Source organism: Oncorhynchus gorbuscha, linkage group LG19 (assembly GCF_021184085.1).
Source record: "Oncorhynchus gorbuscha isolate QuinsamMale2020 ecotype Even-year linkage group LG19, OgorEven_v1.0, whole genome shotgun sequence".
Taxonomy (NCBI): domain Eukaryota; kingdom Metazoa; phylum Chordata; class Actinopteri; order Salmoniformes; family Salmonidae; genus Oncorhynchus; species Oncorhynchus gorbuscha.
This window is the reverse complement of record NC_060191.1, coordinates 7,212,176-7,230,075: the sequence shown is the minus strand read 5'-3', so window position 1 is coordinate 7,230,075 and position 17,900 is coordinate 7,212,176. Positions and strand designations below refer to the sequence as shown.

At 42.3% G+C, this 17,900-nt stretch overlaps 1 protein-coding gene across 2 annotated transcripts in view; it reads left to right on the top strand.

Moving 5' to 3' along the window:
* Positions 1 to 17,900, top strand: part of LOC124005240 (chromodomain-helicase-DNA-binding protein 4-like) — a 58,411-nt gene that overhangs the window by 32,267 nt on the left and 8,244 nt on the right. Inside the window, exons 19-38 of one of the 2 annotated variants that reach the window (XM_046314310.1) lie at positions 4,009 to 4,130; positions 4,395 to 4,568; positions 4,846 to 4,987; positions 5,245 to 5,376; positions 5,719 to 5,836; positions 5,988 to 6,112; positions 6,323 to 6,415; positions 6,504 to 6,645; positions 6,986 to 7,161; positions 9,350 to 9,527; positions 10,088 to 10,174; positions 13,736 to 13,827; positions 14,039 to 14,172; positions 14,285 to 14,429; positions 14,556 to 14,712; positions 15,683 to 15,783; positions 15,871 to 16,117; positions 16,209 to 16,265; positions 16,356 to 16,529; positions 16,664 to 16,772. In XM_046314310.1, coding sequence (XP_046170266.1) covers positions 4,009 to 4,130; positions 4,395 to 4,568; positions 4,846 to 4,987; positions 5,245 to 5,376; positions 5,719 to 5,836; positions 5,988 to 6,112; positions 6,323 to 6,415; positions 6,504 to 6,645; positions 6,986 to 7,161; positions 9,350 to 9,527; positions 10,088 to 10,174; positions 13,736 to 13,827; positions 14,039 to 14,172; positions 14,285 to 14,429; positions 14,556 to 14,712; positions 15,683 to 15,783; positions 15,871 to 16,117; positions 16,209 to 16,265; positions 16,356 to 16,529; positions 16,664 to 16,772 — 2,705 coding nt within the window. Of the gene's footprint in view, positions 1 to 4,008; positions 4,131 to 4,394; positions 4,569 to 4,845; positions 4,988 to 5,244; positions 5,377 to 5,718; positions 5,837 to 5,987; positions 6,113 to 6,322; positions 6,416 to 6,503; positions 6,646 to 6,985; positions 7,162 to 9,349; positions 9,540 to 10,087; positions 10,175 to 13,735; positions 13,828 to 14,038; positions 14,173 to 14,284; positions 14,430 to 14,555; positions 14,713 to 15,682; positions 15,784 to 15,870; positions 16,118 to 16,208; positions 16,266 to 16,355; positions 16,530 to 16,663; positions 16,773 to 17,900 lie in introns of both variants that reach the window. The other variant, XM_046314309.1, reaches the window with a different exon arrangement.

Sequence of the window (17,900 nt, the reverse complement as noted above, 5' to 3'; positions counted from 1 at the left end):
AGATATTATTGTCCTTCTGAAAGGTTCTGCCATCTCCACAGAGGAACTCTGGAGCTCTGTCAGAGTGACCACCTGGTTCTTGGTCACCTCCCTGATCAAGGCCCTTCTCCCCCGACTGCTCAGTTTAGCCGGGCAGCCAGCTCTAGGAAGAGTCTTAGTGGTTCCAAACTTCTTACGTTTAAGAATGATGGAGGCCACTGTGTTCTTGGGGACCTTCAATGATGCAGACGTTTTTTAGTACCCTTCCCCAGATTTGTACCTTGACACAATCCTGTCTTGGAGCCCTATGGACAATTCCTTCGACCTCACGGCTTGGTTTTTGTTCTGACATGCACTGTCAACTGTGGGACTTTATATAGGCAGGTGTGTGCCTTTCCAAATCATGTCCAATCAATTGAATTTACCACAGGTGGACTCCAATCAAGTTGTAGAAACATCTCAAGAATAATCAATGGAAACAGGATACACCTGAGCTCAATTTCGAGACTCATAGCAAAGGGTCTGAATACATATGTAAATAAGGTATTTCTGTTTTTATTTTTAATGTGTAAAACTTTCTAAAAACCCGTTTTCACTTTGTCATTATCGGGTATTGTGTGGAGATTAGTGAGATAATAAAAAATAAAAAATAAAAAAACATGTTAGAATAAGGCTGTAATGTAACAAAATGTGGAAAAAGTCAAGGGCTCTGTTGACTTTTCGAATGCACTGTAACCAGTACCATAACCATTAGAGACATAACCATTATAGTCATAAACAGTACCATAACCATTAGAGACATAACCATTATAGTCATAAACAGTACCATAACCATTAGAGACATAACCATTATAGTCATAAACAGTACCATAACCATTAGAGACAACCATTATAGTCATAACCATAATAGTCATAACCAGTACCATAACCATTATAGTCATAACCAGTACCATAACCATTAGAGACAACCATTATAGTCATAACCACTACCATAACCATTATAGTCATAACCAGTACCTTAACCATTATAGTCATAACCAGTACCATAACCATTATAGTCATAACCAGTACCAAAACCATTAGTCATAACCAGTACCATAACCATTATAGACATAACCAGTACCATAACCATTATAGTCTTAACCAGTACCTTAACCATTATAGTCATAACCTGTACCATAACGATTATAGTCATAACCAGTACCATAACCATTATAGTCATAACCAGTACCATAACCATTATAGTCATAACCAGTACCATAATCCATTATAGTCTTAACCAGTACCATAACCATTATAGTCTTAACCATTATAGTCTAAACCAGTACCATAACCATTATAGTCTTAACCATTATAGTCATAACCAGTACCATAACCATTGTAGTCTTAACCAGTACCATGCCCATTATAGTCTTAACCAGTACCATAACCATTATAGTCATAACCAGTACACCATAACCATTATAGACATAACCAGTACCATAACCATTATAGTCATAACCAGTACCATAACCATTATAGTCAGAACCATTATATAGCCATAACCATTATATGCAGAACCAGTACCATAAGTATTATAGTCATAACCAGTACCATAACCATTATAGTCATAACCAGTACCATAACCATTATAGTCATAACCAGTACCATAACCATTATAGTCATAACCAGTACCATAACCATTATAGTCATAACCAGTACCATATACATTATAGTCATAACCAGTACCATAACCATTATAGTCATAACCAGTACCATAACCATTATAGTCATAACCAGTACCTTAACCATTATAGTCATAACCAGTACCATAACCATTATAGTCATAACCTGTACCATAACCATTATAGTCATAACCTGTACCATAACCATTATAGTCATAACCTGTACCATAACCATTATAGTCATAACCTGTACCATAACCATTATAGTCATAACCAGTACCATAACCATTATAGTCATAACCAGTACCATAACCATTATAGTCATAACCAATACCATAACCATTAGAGACATAACCATTATAGTCATAACCAGTACCATAACCATTATAGTCTAAACCAGTACCATAACCATTATAGTCTTAACCATTATAGTCATAACCAGTACCATAACCATTATAGTCTTAACCAGTACCTTAACCATTATAGTCTTAACCAGTACCATAACCATTATAGTCATAACCAGTACCATAACCATTATAGTCATAACCAGTACCATAACCCTTATAGTCATAATCAGTACCATAGCCATTATAGTCAAAACCATTATATAGCTATAACCATTATATGCAGAACCAGTACCATAACCATTATAGTCATAACCAGTACCATAACCATTATAGTCAGAACCAGTACCATAACCTTTATAGGCAGAATCATTATAGCCATAAACATTATAGTCATAACCAGTACCATGACCATTATAGTCATAACCAGTACCATGACCATTATAGTCATAACCAGTACCATAACCATTATAGTCATAACCAGTACCATAACCATTATAGTCATAACCAGTACCATAACCAGTACCATAACCATTATAGTCATAACCAGGACCATAACCATTATAGTCATAACCAGTACCATGACCATTATAGACTTAACCAGTACCATAACCATTATAGTCATAACCAGTACCATAACCATTATAGTCATAACCAGTACCATAACCATTATAGTCATAACCAGTACCATAACCATTATAGTCATAACCACTACCATATACATTATAGTCATAACCAGTACCATAGCCATTATAGTCATAACCAGTACCATAACCATTATAGTCATAACCAGTACCTTAACCATTATAGTCATAACCAGTACCATAACCATTATAGTCATAACCTGTACCATAACCATTATAGTCATAACCTGTACCATAACCATTATAGTCATAACCTGTACCATAACCATTATAGTCATAACCTGTACCATAACCATTATAGTCATAACCAGTACCATAACCATTATAGTCATAACCAGTACCATAACCATTATAGTCATAACCAATACCATAACCATTAGAGACATAACCATTATAGTCATAACCAGTACCATAACCATTATAGTCTAAACCAGTACCATAACCATTATAGTCTTAACCATTATAGTCATAACCAGTACCATAACCATTATAGTCTTAACCAGTACCTTAACCATTATAGTCATAACCAGTACCATAACCATTATAGTCATAACCAGTACCATAACCATTATAGTCATAACCAGTACCATAACCCTTATAGTCATAATCAGTACCATAGCCATTATAGTCAAAACCATTATATAGCTATAACCATTATATGCAGAACCAGTACCATAACCATTATAGTCATAACCAGTACCATAACCATTATAGTCAGAACCAGTACCATAACCTTTATAGGCAGAATCATTATAGCCATAAACATTATAGTCATAACCAGTACCATGACCATTATAGTCATAACCAGTACCATAACCATTATAGTCATAACCAGTACCATAACCATTATAGTCATAACCAGTACCATAACCAGTACCATAACCATTATAGTCATAACCAGGACCATAACCATTATAGTCATAACCAGTACCATAACCATTATAGTCATAACCAGTACCATAACCATTATAGTCATAACCAGTACCATAACCTTTATAGGCAGAATCATTATAGCCATAAACATTATAGTCATAACCAGTACCATGACCATTATAGTCATAACCAGTACCATAACCATTATAGTCATAACCAGTACCATAACCATTATAGTCATAACCAGTACCATAACCATTATAGTCATAACCAGTACCATAACTATTAGTCAGAACCATTATAGCCATAACCAGTATCATAACCATTATTTTTATAACCAGTACCATAACCATTATAGTATGACATATCATTGCATACTGAATACAGCGTTTATTAGTATAGTTATGGTTATAACCTGTCAAAGATGAGAGATCAATCACCCTGTTTTGTGAAGAGGACAGCGGAAGTATAAAACGCTCTCTCTATCTCTCTCTCTCTGTGTAGTTCTTTAGGATTCTGAATAACTACCCTCTCCAGCACAAGCTGCTGCTGACTGGTACACCTCTACAGAACAACCTGGAGGAACTCTTCCACCTGCTCAACTTCCTCACCCCAGTGAGATTCAAGTCAGTATGCCTACACTACTGTGTGTGTGTGTGTGTGTGTGTGTGTGTGTGTGTGTGTGTGTGTGTGTGTGTGTGTGTGTGTGTGTGTGTGTGTGTGTGTGTGTGTGTGTGTGTGTGTGTGTGTGTGTGTGTGTGTGTGTGTGTGTGTGTGTGTGTGTGAGTGCTGCTATTGCTTAGTATTTTATAGTCCTGATGTTTCCTTTTGAACAAATCCAGTAACCAAAACAATAACAAAAGTCCCCCCCTCTTCTCTCCGCTCTGCAGTAACCTAGAGGGGTTCCTGGAAGAGTTTGCTGACATCGCCAAAGAAGACCAGATCAAGAAGTTGCATGACATGCTGGGACCACACATGCTCAGGAGACTGAAGGCCGACGTCTTCAAACACATGCCCACCAAGACAGAGCTCATCCTACGAGTGGAGCTCAGCCCCATGCAGAAGTAAGTGATGAGGAGGACGTGGGGAGGATGGTGCTAGCAATCAAATCAAATTCGCCACATACACAGTTTACAGCAGGTCTAAAAGGTGCAGCGAAATGCTTACTTGCTATCTCCCTCAACAATACAGTACAATCAGTGCTAGCACATGCTAATGAGTGGAGAAGAAGTATAGAAAATAAGTAAATAGAGGATTGAATATCAGTAGTGTAGTGTTGCAGAAGTCTCATGTTGGCTTCTATTTCTTGTTTTCTGGTATTAATTTAATTGTGTGATGCAGGAAGTACTACAAGTTCATCTTGACGCGTAACTTTGATGCCCTGAACACCCGCGGAGGAGGAAACCAAGTGTCCCTGCTCAACGTGGTCATGGACCTCAAGAAGTGTTGCAACCACCCCTACCTCTTTCCCGGAGCCGCAATGGTACGATCTCAACCCATTCTCTGAGACATGGGCCATAACATTGATTCGGTGCTTGAAGGAGGGCATCGATCTGTGTCTGTGTGTTTGTATACGAGTAAATGTTGTCTTGAATGTATATGATTTTGTTGGTTATATTTCCAGAACTAAACCTAATATGGACTAAACAGAATGTGTTAAGATGCTTTGATCTGGATGCAGTCTGCTTGATGATGAGCTTTAATTAATTAATTGACTGATGTTTGATTGATTTCCTGCAGGAGGCGCCAAAGATTCCAAACGGAATGTACGAGGGCAGTGCCCTCACAAGGGCTTCTGGGAAACTGACTCTGCTGCAAAAGATGATGGTTAAACTCAAGGAGGGAGGACATAGAGTGCTCGTCTTCTCTCAGGTACACACACACACACACGGCAGCGTAGCCTAGTGGTTAGAGCGTTGGACTAGTAACCGGAAGGTTGCGAGTTCAAACCCCCGAGCTGACAAGGTACAAATCTGTCGTTCTGCCCCTGAACAGGCAGTTAACCCACTGTTCCTAGGCCGTCATTGAAAATAAGAATATGTTCTTAACTGACTTGCCTGGTTAAATAAAGGTTAAATAAAAAACACACACACACACACACACACACACACACACACACACACACACACACACACACACACACACACACACACACACACACACACACACACACACACACACACACACACACTAACTGTCTCTGTCTCCTGGTAGATGACGAAGATGTTGGACCTGCTGGAGGACTTCCTGGAGAACGAGGGTTATAAGTACGAGAGGATTGATGGAGGTGTAACGGGGGGCATGAGACAGGAGGCCATCGACCGCTTCAACGGTGAGACACACACACATGGGTTCATGGATACACTAACGACAGCACAATTGGAACAGTAACTTTAACTGGGAAAAATATGAATTGGAAGTTTCTATTTGTCTTTTGTCACCTCCCTCCCTCTTTCTCTCCCTTCTCCTCTCTCTCTCCTCAGCTCCTGGCGCCCCTCAGTTTGCCTTCCTGCTCTCTACCAGAGCAGGAGGGTTGGGCATCAATCTGGCAACCGCCGACACCGTCGTCATCTACGACTCCGACTGGAACCCCCACAACGACATCCAGGTACACACACACACACACACACACACACACACACACACACACACACACACACACACACACACACACACACACACACACACACACACACACACACACACACACACACACACACACACACACACACACACACACACACACACACACACACACACTTGACGCATGCCTCATGCTCATCTCATCTTCCAATCTCTTCCCCTCTCTTTATCTCAGGCATTCAGCAGAGCTCACAGGATTGGTCAGAATAAGAAGGTTATGATCTATCGCTTCGTTACCAAGGCGTCTGTGGAAGAGAGGATCACTCAGGTAAACCCAGTATACCAAGGCCTACCAGACTCATACAGAGTGGTAGGTAAAAGACATACACTAATTCTCCTCTCATCCTCTCCTCCAGGTGGCTAAGAAGAAGATGATGTTGACCCATCTGGTGGTGCGTCCTGGGCTGGGCAGTAAGACAGGTTCCATGTCTAAACAGGAGCTGGATGACATCCTCAAGTTTGGAACAGAGGAGCTGTTCAAGGACGAGCTGGGAGAGGGTGAGTCACTAACTACTAACCATAACCAGGTCAGTCCACTCCAAACAGGTAGTCATTCCCGTTGTCGGGGGCCGTAATGCCTGCTGGTTTTCCTTCAAACTAACAACCTGGAAACTAGGTGTGTGGCCTCTCCAGTCTTTCTTACACACTCTTTCATTGTATGCCACTCTCTTTCCTTGTCCCTTTCCGTCTCAGGGACAACAAGGAGGATGACAGCCAGGTCTTTCATTGTATGCCACTCTCTTTCCTTGTCCCTTTTCGTCTCAGGGGACAACAAGGAGGATGACAGCCAGGTCTTTCATTGTATGCCACTCTCTTTCCTTGTCCCTTTCCGTCTCAGGGGACAACAAGGAGGATGACAGCCAGGTCATCCATTATGATGACAAGGCCATAGACAGACTGCTGGACAGGAACCAGGAGTCAGAGTCCACTGAGGACACAGAGATCCAGAGCATGAACGAGTACCTCAGCTCCTTCAAAGTGGCCCAATACGTTGTCAAGGATGAGGAGGAGGAGGTGTGTGTGTGTGTGTGTGTGTGTGTGTGTGTGTGTGTGTGTGTGTGTGTGTGTGTGTGTGTGTGTGTGTGTGTGTGTGTGTGTGTGTGTGTGTGTGTGTGTGTGTGTGTGTGTGTGTGTGTGTGAGAGAGATACTGTGGAAGGTGATGAACAGGAGAGATGACCCATAATTCTGAGTCTGTGTTATTACACTTGTATGTGTTTGTATGCAAGTTCTTCCATCATTGCTAACCTGTGTATGTGTGGGTTTATTTGTATAAGTTTTATTCCATCATTGCTCAAGTGTGTGTTAGTTAGAACACAAGTTCTTCATCATTGCTAACCTGTGTATGTGTGGGTTTATTTGTATAAGTTTTATTCCATCATTGCTCAAGTGTGTGTTAGTTAGAACACAAGTTCTTCATCATTGCTAACCTGTGTGTGTGTGTTAGTTAGTATATGAGTTATTTCATCATTGCTAACCTGTGTGTGTTAGTTAGTTTACAAGTTCTTGCGTCATTGCTAACCTGTGTGTGTGTGTTAGTATATGAGTTCTTCCATCATTGCTAACCTGTGTGTGTTAGTTATTATAAGAGTTCTTGCGTCATTGCTAACCTGTGTGTGTGTGTTAGTATACGAGTTCTTCCATCATTGCTAACCTGTGTGTGTGTGTGTGTTTGTGTGTGTGTTTGTGTGTGTGTGTGTGTGTGTGTGTGTGTGTGTGTGTGTGTGTGTGTGTGTGTGTGTGTGTGTGTGTGTGTGTGTGTGTGTGTGTGTGTGTGTGTGTGTGTGTGTGTGTGTGTGTGTGTGTGTGTGTGTGTGTGTGTGTGTGTGTGTGTTAGGAAGTATACGGGTTCTTCCATCATTGCTAACCTGTTTGTGTTAGTTAGTATACGAGTTCTTCCATCATTGCTAAGCTGTGTGTGTGTTAGTTAGTATATGAGTACTTCTATCATTGCTAACCTGTGTGTGTTAGTTAGTATATGAGTACTTCTATCATTACTAACCTGTGTGTGTGTTACTATACGAGTTCTTCCATCATTGCTAAGCTGTGTGTGTGTTAGTTAGTATATGAGTACTTCTATCATTGCTAACCTGTGTGTGTTAGGAAGTATACGGGTTTTTCCATCATTGCTAACCTGTTTGTGTTAGTTAGTATACGAGTTCTTCCATCATTGCTAAGCTGTGTGTGTTAGTTAGTATATGAGTACTTCTATCATTGCTAACCTGTGTGTGTGTGTTACTATACGAGTTCTTCCATCATTGCTAACCAGTGTGTGTGTTACTATACGAGTTCTTCCATCATTGCTAACCAGTGTGTGTGTTAGTATATGAGTTCTTCCATCATTGCTAACCTGTGTGTGTGTTACTATACGAGTTCTTCCATCATTGCTAACCAGTGTGTGTGTTAGTATATGAGTTCTTCCATCATTGCTAAAATGTGTGTGTTAGTTAGTATACAAGTTCTTCCATCATTGCTAACCTCTGTGTGTGTGTTGGTTAGTATACGAGTTCTTCCATCATTACTAACCTGTGTGTGTGTGTTAGGTAGTATATGGGTTCTTCTATCATTGCTAACCTGTGTGTTAGTTCGTTTATGAGTTCTTCCATCATTGCTAACCTGTGTGTGTTACTATACGAGTTCTTCCATCATTGCTAACCAGTGTGTGTGTTAGTATATGAGTTCTTCCATCATTGCTAACCTGTGTGTGTTAGTTAGTATACAAGTTCTTCCATCATTGCTAACCTCTGTGTGTGTGTTGGTTAGTATACGAGTTCTTCCATCATTACTAACCTGTGTGTGTGTTAGGTAGTATATGGGTTCTTCTATCATTGCTAACCTGTGTGTTAGTTCGTTTATGAGTTCTTCCATCATTGCTAACCTGTGTGTGTGTGTTAGTATACGAGTTCTTCCATCATTGCTAACCTGTGTGTGTGTGTTAGTATACCAGTTCTTCCATCATTGCTAACCTGTATGGGTATGTTAGTATACCAGTTCTTCCATCATTGCTAACCTGTGTGTGTGTGTTAGTATACAAGTTCTTCCATCATTGCTAACCTGTGTGTGTGTTGGTATACGAGTTCTTCCATCTAGGCTAACCTGTGTGGGTGTGTTAGTATACGAGTTCTTCCATCATTGCTAACCTGTGTGTGTGTGTTAGTATACGAGTTCTTCCATCATTGCTAACCTGTGTGTGTGTGTGTCCAGGAGGAGGAGGTGCAGCGTGAGGTGATTAAACAGGAGGAGTCAGTAGACCCAGACTACTGGGAGAAACTGCTGAGACACCACTATGAGCAGCAGCAGGAGGACCTGGCCCGTAACCTGGGAAAGGGCAAGAGGACCCGCAAGCCTGTCAACTACAACGACGGCTCTCAGGAGGAACGAGGTAGTAGACGGGGTACAGAACAGCGCTGCACAATGCAACCTTTTTTAAACTACTCTGTGTGTGTGGATGTGGACGTGTGTTTGTGTGTGGTAGGTAGGGTGTGTGGGATAGGAGTGTGTATCTTTCATGTTATGTTGGATCATGTGAGTGTGTGTTTGTGTTTGTACTAAATATTTGTCCATGTCCCATCTCTGTCCTCTGTGTTTTTTGGTGTTTCTAGTAGTATTCTAGGATTAAGCATGATGTTTCCTTCCTACTGTCTCAGTACTCTCTCCTGTCTGTCTCTAACAAGATTAGGGTCAATTCCAATTCAGGAAGGGAATTGAAATTCAATTCATGTTCGACAACTCATGTTTGCCCATTGACAAGAAAGTGACCCCGGTATTGACTAGTTTAGTTTTCTTGTGAAGTTGGTTGAAGTGAGTTTCTGTCTATGTGATTGTATCTGTTCTTCACTCTCTCTTCCTTCTCCCCTGAAAACAGAGTGGTCTGTTTCCTAAAACTCTCTGATTGGCTAATCCTGTCTCTTCCCCTCCCCTCTCTTTCCATTTTATATGCAGATTGGCAGGAGGATCAGTCTGACAACAACTCAGATTACTCTGTGGCCTCAGAGGAGGGAGATGAGGACTTTGATGAGCGATCAGAAGGTAACAAACACTATTGTCATGAATTCATATTGGGTACAGTGCATTCGGAAAGTATTCAGACCCATTCACCTTTTCTACATTTTGTTACGTTATAGCCTTATTCTAAAATAAAAGAATGTCCCTCATCAATCTACACACAATACCCCATAATGACAAAGCAAAACAGGTTTTCAGACATTTTTGCACATTGATTAAAAACTTTTTTTATTTTTAAATTTACATAAATATTCAACCCTTTGCTCAGTACTTTGTTGAAGCCCCTTTGGCAGTGATTACAGCCTTGAGTCTTCTTGGGTATGACACTCCAAGTTTGGCACACCTGTATGAGGGGAGAAACTCCCCATTCTTCTCTGCAGATTCTCTCAAGCTCTGTCAGGTTGGATGGGGAGCGTGACTTGTTTATGACTTGTTTATTGTGTTATTGGCGACAGGGTAGCGAGTGTTGGACTAGTAACCGAAAGGTTGCAAGTTCAAATCCCCGAGCTGACAAGGTACAAATCTGTCGTTCTGCCCCTGAACAGGCAGTTAACCCACTGTTCCTAGGCCGTCATTGAAAATAAGAATTTGTTCTTAACTGACTTGCCTAGTTAAATAACGGTAAAATCAAATAAATTGTTTACTCCATGTGTAACTCTGTGTTGTTGTCTGTGTCACACTGCTTTGCTTTATCTTGGCCAGGTCGCAGTTGCAAATGAGAACTTGTTCTCAACTAGTCTACCTGGTTAAATAAAGGTGAAATAAATAAAATAAAAATTTTCAAAGAGAAGAATGAGAGAAATGCTCCAAATACAGGTGTACCAAGCTTGTAGCGTCATACCCAAGAAGACTCAAGGCTGTAATCACTGCCAAAGAGGCTTCAACAAAGTACTGAGTAAAGGGTTGAATACTTAAGTAAATGTGATATTTCCATTTTTTTTAATATACATTTGCAAGAATTTCTCCAAACCTGTTTTTGCTATGTCATTATGGCATATTGTGTGTACATTGATGAGGGGGAAAAAACTAATCTGTTTTAGAACCAGGCTGAAATTTAACAAAATATTGAAAGAGTGAAGGGGTCTGAATACTTTCCGAATGTACTATATGAGTCTGTGTATATGCAAATAAATGAATCTCTATATGTGCCAGTTCGAATTAGTGTTTGCTTGTGTGTTTTCCTGCAAACGACAGAAAGTGAAAGTGTGTGCATTTGTGTGTGAGAATGAGCGCGAGAGAGAGCAACTGATTCTGTCAGCCAGTTGTAACAGATGCCAATTAAACGATAATACTATTGTGTGAAACTATTCCACACATCAAGTCTAAGTAAGCAGAAGCACAAACCCAATACATAATAGCCAAAGGCAGTTAGAAAGGGCGGTAAAGCCCCAACTGCTGATACAGGGTTAGATATTTGTTCATCCTCCTAATGGTTCATTTAGGATTGGGGATAGAATAATCTGATTATAGATCTGTGGTTAAGGTCAGTTCTACCTGGAGTGTTACGAAGCTGTGTCCCATGCTAACGTCTTTCAAACGGCCCCTACAGATTATACAGAAACAGACTAACTCCTGCATCGACTTGTAAGACAGGGCAGCAACATGGTCAGAATATATCAATTCTGTACAGTGAATCATCCATGTTCTTTTTGAGGATCTGTTCAAATTCTTATTTTAAAGTTTATAGTGTGGTGCTCATACATAGAATTAGAAGAAATAGTTGAAAGCACTTATGATGACGTCTATTCTTTGAGTTTATGGATATCCAATCATTGTTAATATAATATATGAATGTGGTCAACATGACATTTGGTTAAACTACAAGTGTTTTGAAATGGAAGGGTTGCAGGTTAAAATGCTGGTGTAGAATAGCTTTTTACTTTACATTGTTGGAAAAACATTTTCATTGATTAAATTCACACAAAAATCCAGGACATTTGTGTGTATGTATTATGTAAGAAATAAAATATATATTCTATATAAAGAAGCGTTTTGGTGGCAAAACAATAATTAATACGATGTTAGTCAGAAATGTGACCTGCTGTGGTCTGGGTTCGAACCATTCATCTATTGATTGAACGTCAGATGAGTTACCGATTGCGCCGCCGTGGTAAGTTAAATAGTAATGACTGCAGATTTCACCCTGAGTGAGCCATTCTAAATCCTGTCATAATCGTAAATATTTCCATGCTAAACGGTAAACACATTGACAGAAGATGAATCGGAAGATTTTCACTTGCCTCGGTTGACGTTCGCATCACAGAACATTCAGAGCGGATTTTATTACAGCGCGACAGATACAGTAGCTACTCTCGGGTTATGTTTTTCAATATTGAGGTGTTCCTTTCGATCATCCGCCCGTTTCGATTGCGACAGTGAGTGAGTGCTCTTTCAAGATCAGATATATCGAGGAGTAGCAGCATCGTCTGTGAATATGATAGCTACTAATTCAATTCAAAGGGCTTTATTGGTATGGGAAACATATATTTACATTGCCAAAGGAAGTGAAATAGATAATAAACAAAAGAAATAAACAACAAAAATGGACAGTAAACATTACACTCACAAAAGAGCCGAAGGAATAGAGACATTTGAAATGTAATATTATGGCTACATACTGTGTTGTAACGATGTGTAAATAGTTCAAGTTAGCTATTAGCTAATTTTCGCTAATATCAGGGATGTATTCACTAGGAACAAAAAGTGTAAGGACCTACATGATTTTTTCCCAATGTAATTCTTTTTTGCAAACCGTTTGCAACTGTTTGAGACTGTTTTCTGAGGTGTGTACTAATGATACACAGTTTCCTCCTTGACTGTTTTCTGAGGTGTGAACTAATGATACACACAGTTTCCTCCTTGAGACTGTTTTCTGAGGTGTGAACTAATGATACACAAAGTTTCCTCCTTGAGACTGTTTTCTGAGGTGTGAACTAATGATACACAAAGTTTCCTCCTTGAGACTGTTTTCTGAGGTGTGAACTAATGATACACAAAGTTTCCTCCTTGAGACTGTTTTCTGAGGTGTGAACTAATGATACACACAGTTTCTTCCTTGACTGTTTTCTGAGGTGTGAACTAATGATACACACCGTTTCCTCCTTGACTGTTTTCTGAGGTGTGAACTAATGATACACACAGTTTCCTCCTTGACTGTTTTCTGAGGTGTGAACTAATGATACACACAGTTTCCTCCTTGACTGTTTTCTGAGGTGTGAACTAATGATACACACAGTTTCCTCCTTGCGCTTTTCAGCAAGTTCACTGATGATGCAGCAACAACGAATCAATGTATGTCTTTTTGAATCTCTTATCATGTCATATTCTATGGTACACTATTTCAAATAGGTCTGTCTGCAACTTTTATCTGCAATTTGTTGTAAAAATGGCAAAGGCTTTCTAAAACAACATCCGGTAGAGGGGTAGAATAGCACACAATTCCATGCTGTTTTGAGGGGTCATTCAATCAAAATCTCATATAGTGATGTAGGGAGTTTACCCCAACTCTTTTGCCGGATTAATTGTGTGTGTATTTTCTGTGTGTGAGACTAACATGACATGACCTGTGTTTCTCCCTCCAACCAGTCAACTCCCGCAGGCCAAGCCGCAAGGGGCTGAGGAATGAAAGGGACAAACCGCTGCCCCCCCTGTTGGCCAGAGTGGGAGGCAACATTGAGGTCAGACTGCAACTTCTATCAGTCTCTCTCATCGTCTGTCACTATCAAAATAAAAATTGACATTGTTCTCTTCATATCTTCCTCTACATGCAGTCTTTTCTTTCACCTTGTCTACTTCTGCCTCCACATTTTCCTCTCTCTCTTTACCACTTGTCTTTTGTCTCTTTCAGTGTGTATGTTGCTCTAACCCCCCCCTCTCTTTCTCTCTTAGGTGTTGGGCTTCAATGCGCGCCAGAGGAAGGCATTCCTGAATGCAGTGATGCGCTATGGGATGCCTCCTCAGGATGCCTTCACCACCCAGTGGCTGGTCAGAGACCTCAGGGGGAAGTCTGAGAAAGAGTTCAAGTGAGTCTGTGTGTTAATGTCTATGGTCTATCTATTTGTGCGTGTGTGTGCAGTCTTTATGTGTATGTGTGTTCCCAGGGGTCCTTATAACAGTATTCTCTCTCCCTCTCAGGGCGTATGTTTCCCTCTTCATGCGTCATCTCTGTGAGCCGGGGGCTGACGGAGCGGAGACCTTCGCTGACGGGGTTCCACGGGAGGGGTTGTCACGACAACACGTCCTTACTCGCATCGGCGTGATGTCATTGATCAGGAAGAAAGTAAGCAATGTCGATGGTTTACAACATTTGTTATTTTTTTCTGATCAGTCATTGGTGTTATCAGTTGATCATTTGTTGTTTTGTTTTCATCTAATTGGTGTATGTATTGATTGTATTGATGTCCAGGTGCAGGAGTTTGAGCATGTGAACGGCCAGTGGTCCATGCCCTGGATGATGGAGCTGGAGGAGAACAGGAGGCTGGCAGCCATCGCTGCTGGAGAGGATGTCAAAACACCTTCTACTGGAACCCCCGCTGACACACAGCCCAACACACCTGCCCCAGGTACACACACACACACACACACACACACACACACACACACACACACACACACACACACACACACACACACACACACACACACACACACACACACACACACACACACACACACACACACACACACACAGCCCAACACACACACACACACACACACAGCCCAACACACACACACACACACACACAGCCCAACACACACACACACACACACACACACACAGCCCAACACCCCCACCCCAGCTACACACACGCACACAGCCCAACACCCCCGCCCCAGCTACACACACGCACACAGCCCAACATCCCCGCCCCAGGTACACACACGCACACAGCCCAACATCCCCGCCCCAGGTACACACACACACACACACACACACACACACACACACACACACACACACACACACACACACACACAGCCCAACATCCCCGCCCCAGACACACACACACACACACACACACACACACACACACACACACACACACACACACACACACACACACACACACACACACACACACACACACACACACACACACACACACACACACACACACACACACACACACACACACACACACACACAGCCCAACATCCTCGCCCCAGGTACACACACACACACACAGCCCAACATCCCCGCCCCAGGTACACACACACACACACAGCCCAACATCCCCGCCCCAGGTACACACACACACACACCCCAACATCCCCGCCCCAGGTACACACACACACACACACACACACACACACACACACACACACACACACACACACACACACACACACACACACACACACACACACACACACACACACACACACACACACACACACACACACACACACACACACACACACACACACACACACACACACACACACAGCCCAACATTCCCGCCCCAGGTACACACAAACACAGTAAGATGAAAATATACTCAATCATTCTCATTCTCTCTTTGTCGCTAACAGAGGACCTCAATAAGTCTGAAGACACTGGCAAGGAGACGGAGGTAAAGGAGGGAGAGGCAGAAAAGGACGGCAGGGTGCACAGCAAGACAGAAGACCCAGAGGTGAACATTCTTTATTACATTATACTGCTCAGATTGTGATGTCATCCCATCACTACCCCAATCCTGACCCCTTTTTCCTCCTCACAGATTATTGAAATCCCAGACGAGATGGAAAAACGCTCTGAAAGGAAAGAGGCAGAGGGAGAGTCCTCCACCACAGAGAACGACAAAGAAAAGAACAAAGACACAGAAGAGAAGGAGGATAAAGAGACTGAAGAGAAGGAAACCAAGGAAACCCAAAAGGAGACTGCAGACAAGGAGAACGATTCCCCCACTGAGGTCAAAGGTGAAGGGTCAGAGGCCACAGCAGTGTCACAGGAGGCCAAGCCTAAAGGTCAGTCGGGAAAGTCAGGGTGACACAGGTATTGTATTAAGGTCATGTCTCCTGTAGTTGTGACCCCTAACCTGTGTTCTCTCTGTTATAGTGGAGGAGAGCAAAGAGGAGAAGATGGACACCAGTCCTCTTGCAGAGGACAAGAAAGGTAGGTTCTTCTGTTCGTTACACACATTTATGGACACACACACACACAAACAAACATATGGTGCTAACCCAGTATTCTTCCTCCCTTCAGAGAAAAAAGAGGAGAAAGATGGTTTGAAGACCGAGGAGTCTGGCAAGCTGCAGAATGGAGAGAACAGTAAAGAAGGAGTGGCAGCAGCAGCGATGGCGGTGAATGTGAGTGAGGAGAAGAAGAAGGCTACCAAGCAGAGGTTCATGTTCAACATCGCAGACGGAGGATTCACAGGTACACACACAGATCTAGGATCAGCTAACCCTCCCCAACGCCCTAACCTTATCTAGTAACCATTGGGGGGCAGGGGGATGCAAACTGTCCTTTGTTCATTTTCAGTCTCTCTTAACATCTCTCTCTCTCTCCAGAGCTCCACTCTCTGTGGCAGAACGAGGAGAGGGCGGCGACAGTCACCAAGAAGACATTTGAGATCTGGCATCGTCGCCATGACTACTGGCTGCTGGCCGGCATCATACAGTATCCTTTCACTCTGTACCAGCGTCACTCTGTACCAAGGTCTCTCTGTACCAAGGTCTCTCTGTACCAACGTCACTCTGTACCAAGGTCTCTCTATACCAAGGTCTCTCTGTACCAAGGTCACTCTGTACCAAGGTCACTCTGTACCAAGGTCTCTCTGTACCAAGGTCTCTCTGTACCAAGGTCTCTCTGTACCAAGGTCTCTCTGTACCAAGGTCTCTCTGTACCAAGGTCTCTCTGTACCAAGGTCTCTCTGTACCAAGGTCTCTCTGTACCAAGGTCTCTCTGTACCAAGGTCTCTCTGTACCAACGTCACTCTGTACCAAGGTCTCTCTGTACCAACTTCACCCTGTACCAACTTCACTTCATAGTTACTTCCGGCGCCGACAGAGATGGCCGCCTCGCTTCGTGTTCCTAGGAAACTATGCAGGTTTTTTACGTGTTATTTCTTACATTGGTACCCCAGGTCATCTTAGGTTTCATTACATACAGTCGAGAAGAACTACTGAACATAAGAGCAGCGTCAACTCACCATCAGTACGACCAAGAATATGACTTTCGCGAAGCGGATCCTGCGTTCTGCCTTTCACTCAGGACAACGGAATGGATCCCAGCCGGCGACCCCAAAAAACGACTTTGAAAAAGGGGAAAACGAAGCGGTCTTCTGGTCAGACTCCGGAGACGGGCACATCGTGCACCACTCCCTAGCATTCTCCTCGCCAATGTCCAGTCTCTTGACAGCAAGGTTGATGAAATCCGAGCAAGGATAGCATTCCAGAGGGACATCAGAGACCGTAACGTTCTTTGCTTCACGGAAACATGGCTCACTGGAGAGACGCTATCGGAGACGGTGCAGCCAGCTGGTTTCTCCACGCATCGTGCCGACAGAAACAAACATCTTTCTGGTAAGAAGAGGGGCGGGGGGCGTATGCTTTATGGTTAACGTGACGTGGTGTGGCCAAAACAACATACAGGAACTCAAGTCCTTCTGTTCACCTGATTGAGAATTCCTCACAATCAAATGTAGACCGCATTATCTACCAAGGGAATTCTCTTCAATTATAATCACAGCCGTATATATTCCCCCCCAAGCAGACACATCGATGGCTCTGAACGAACTTTATTTGA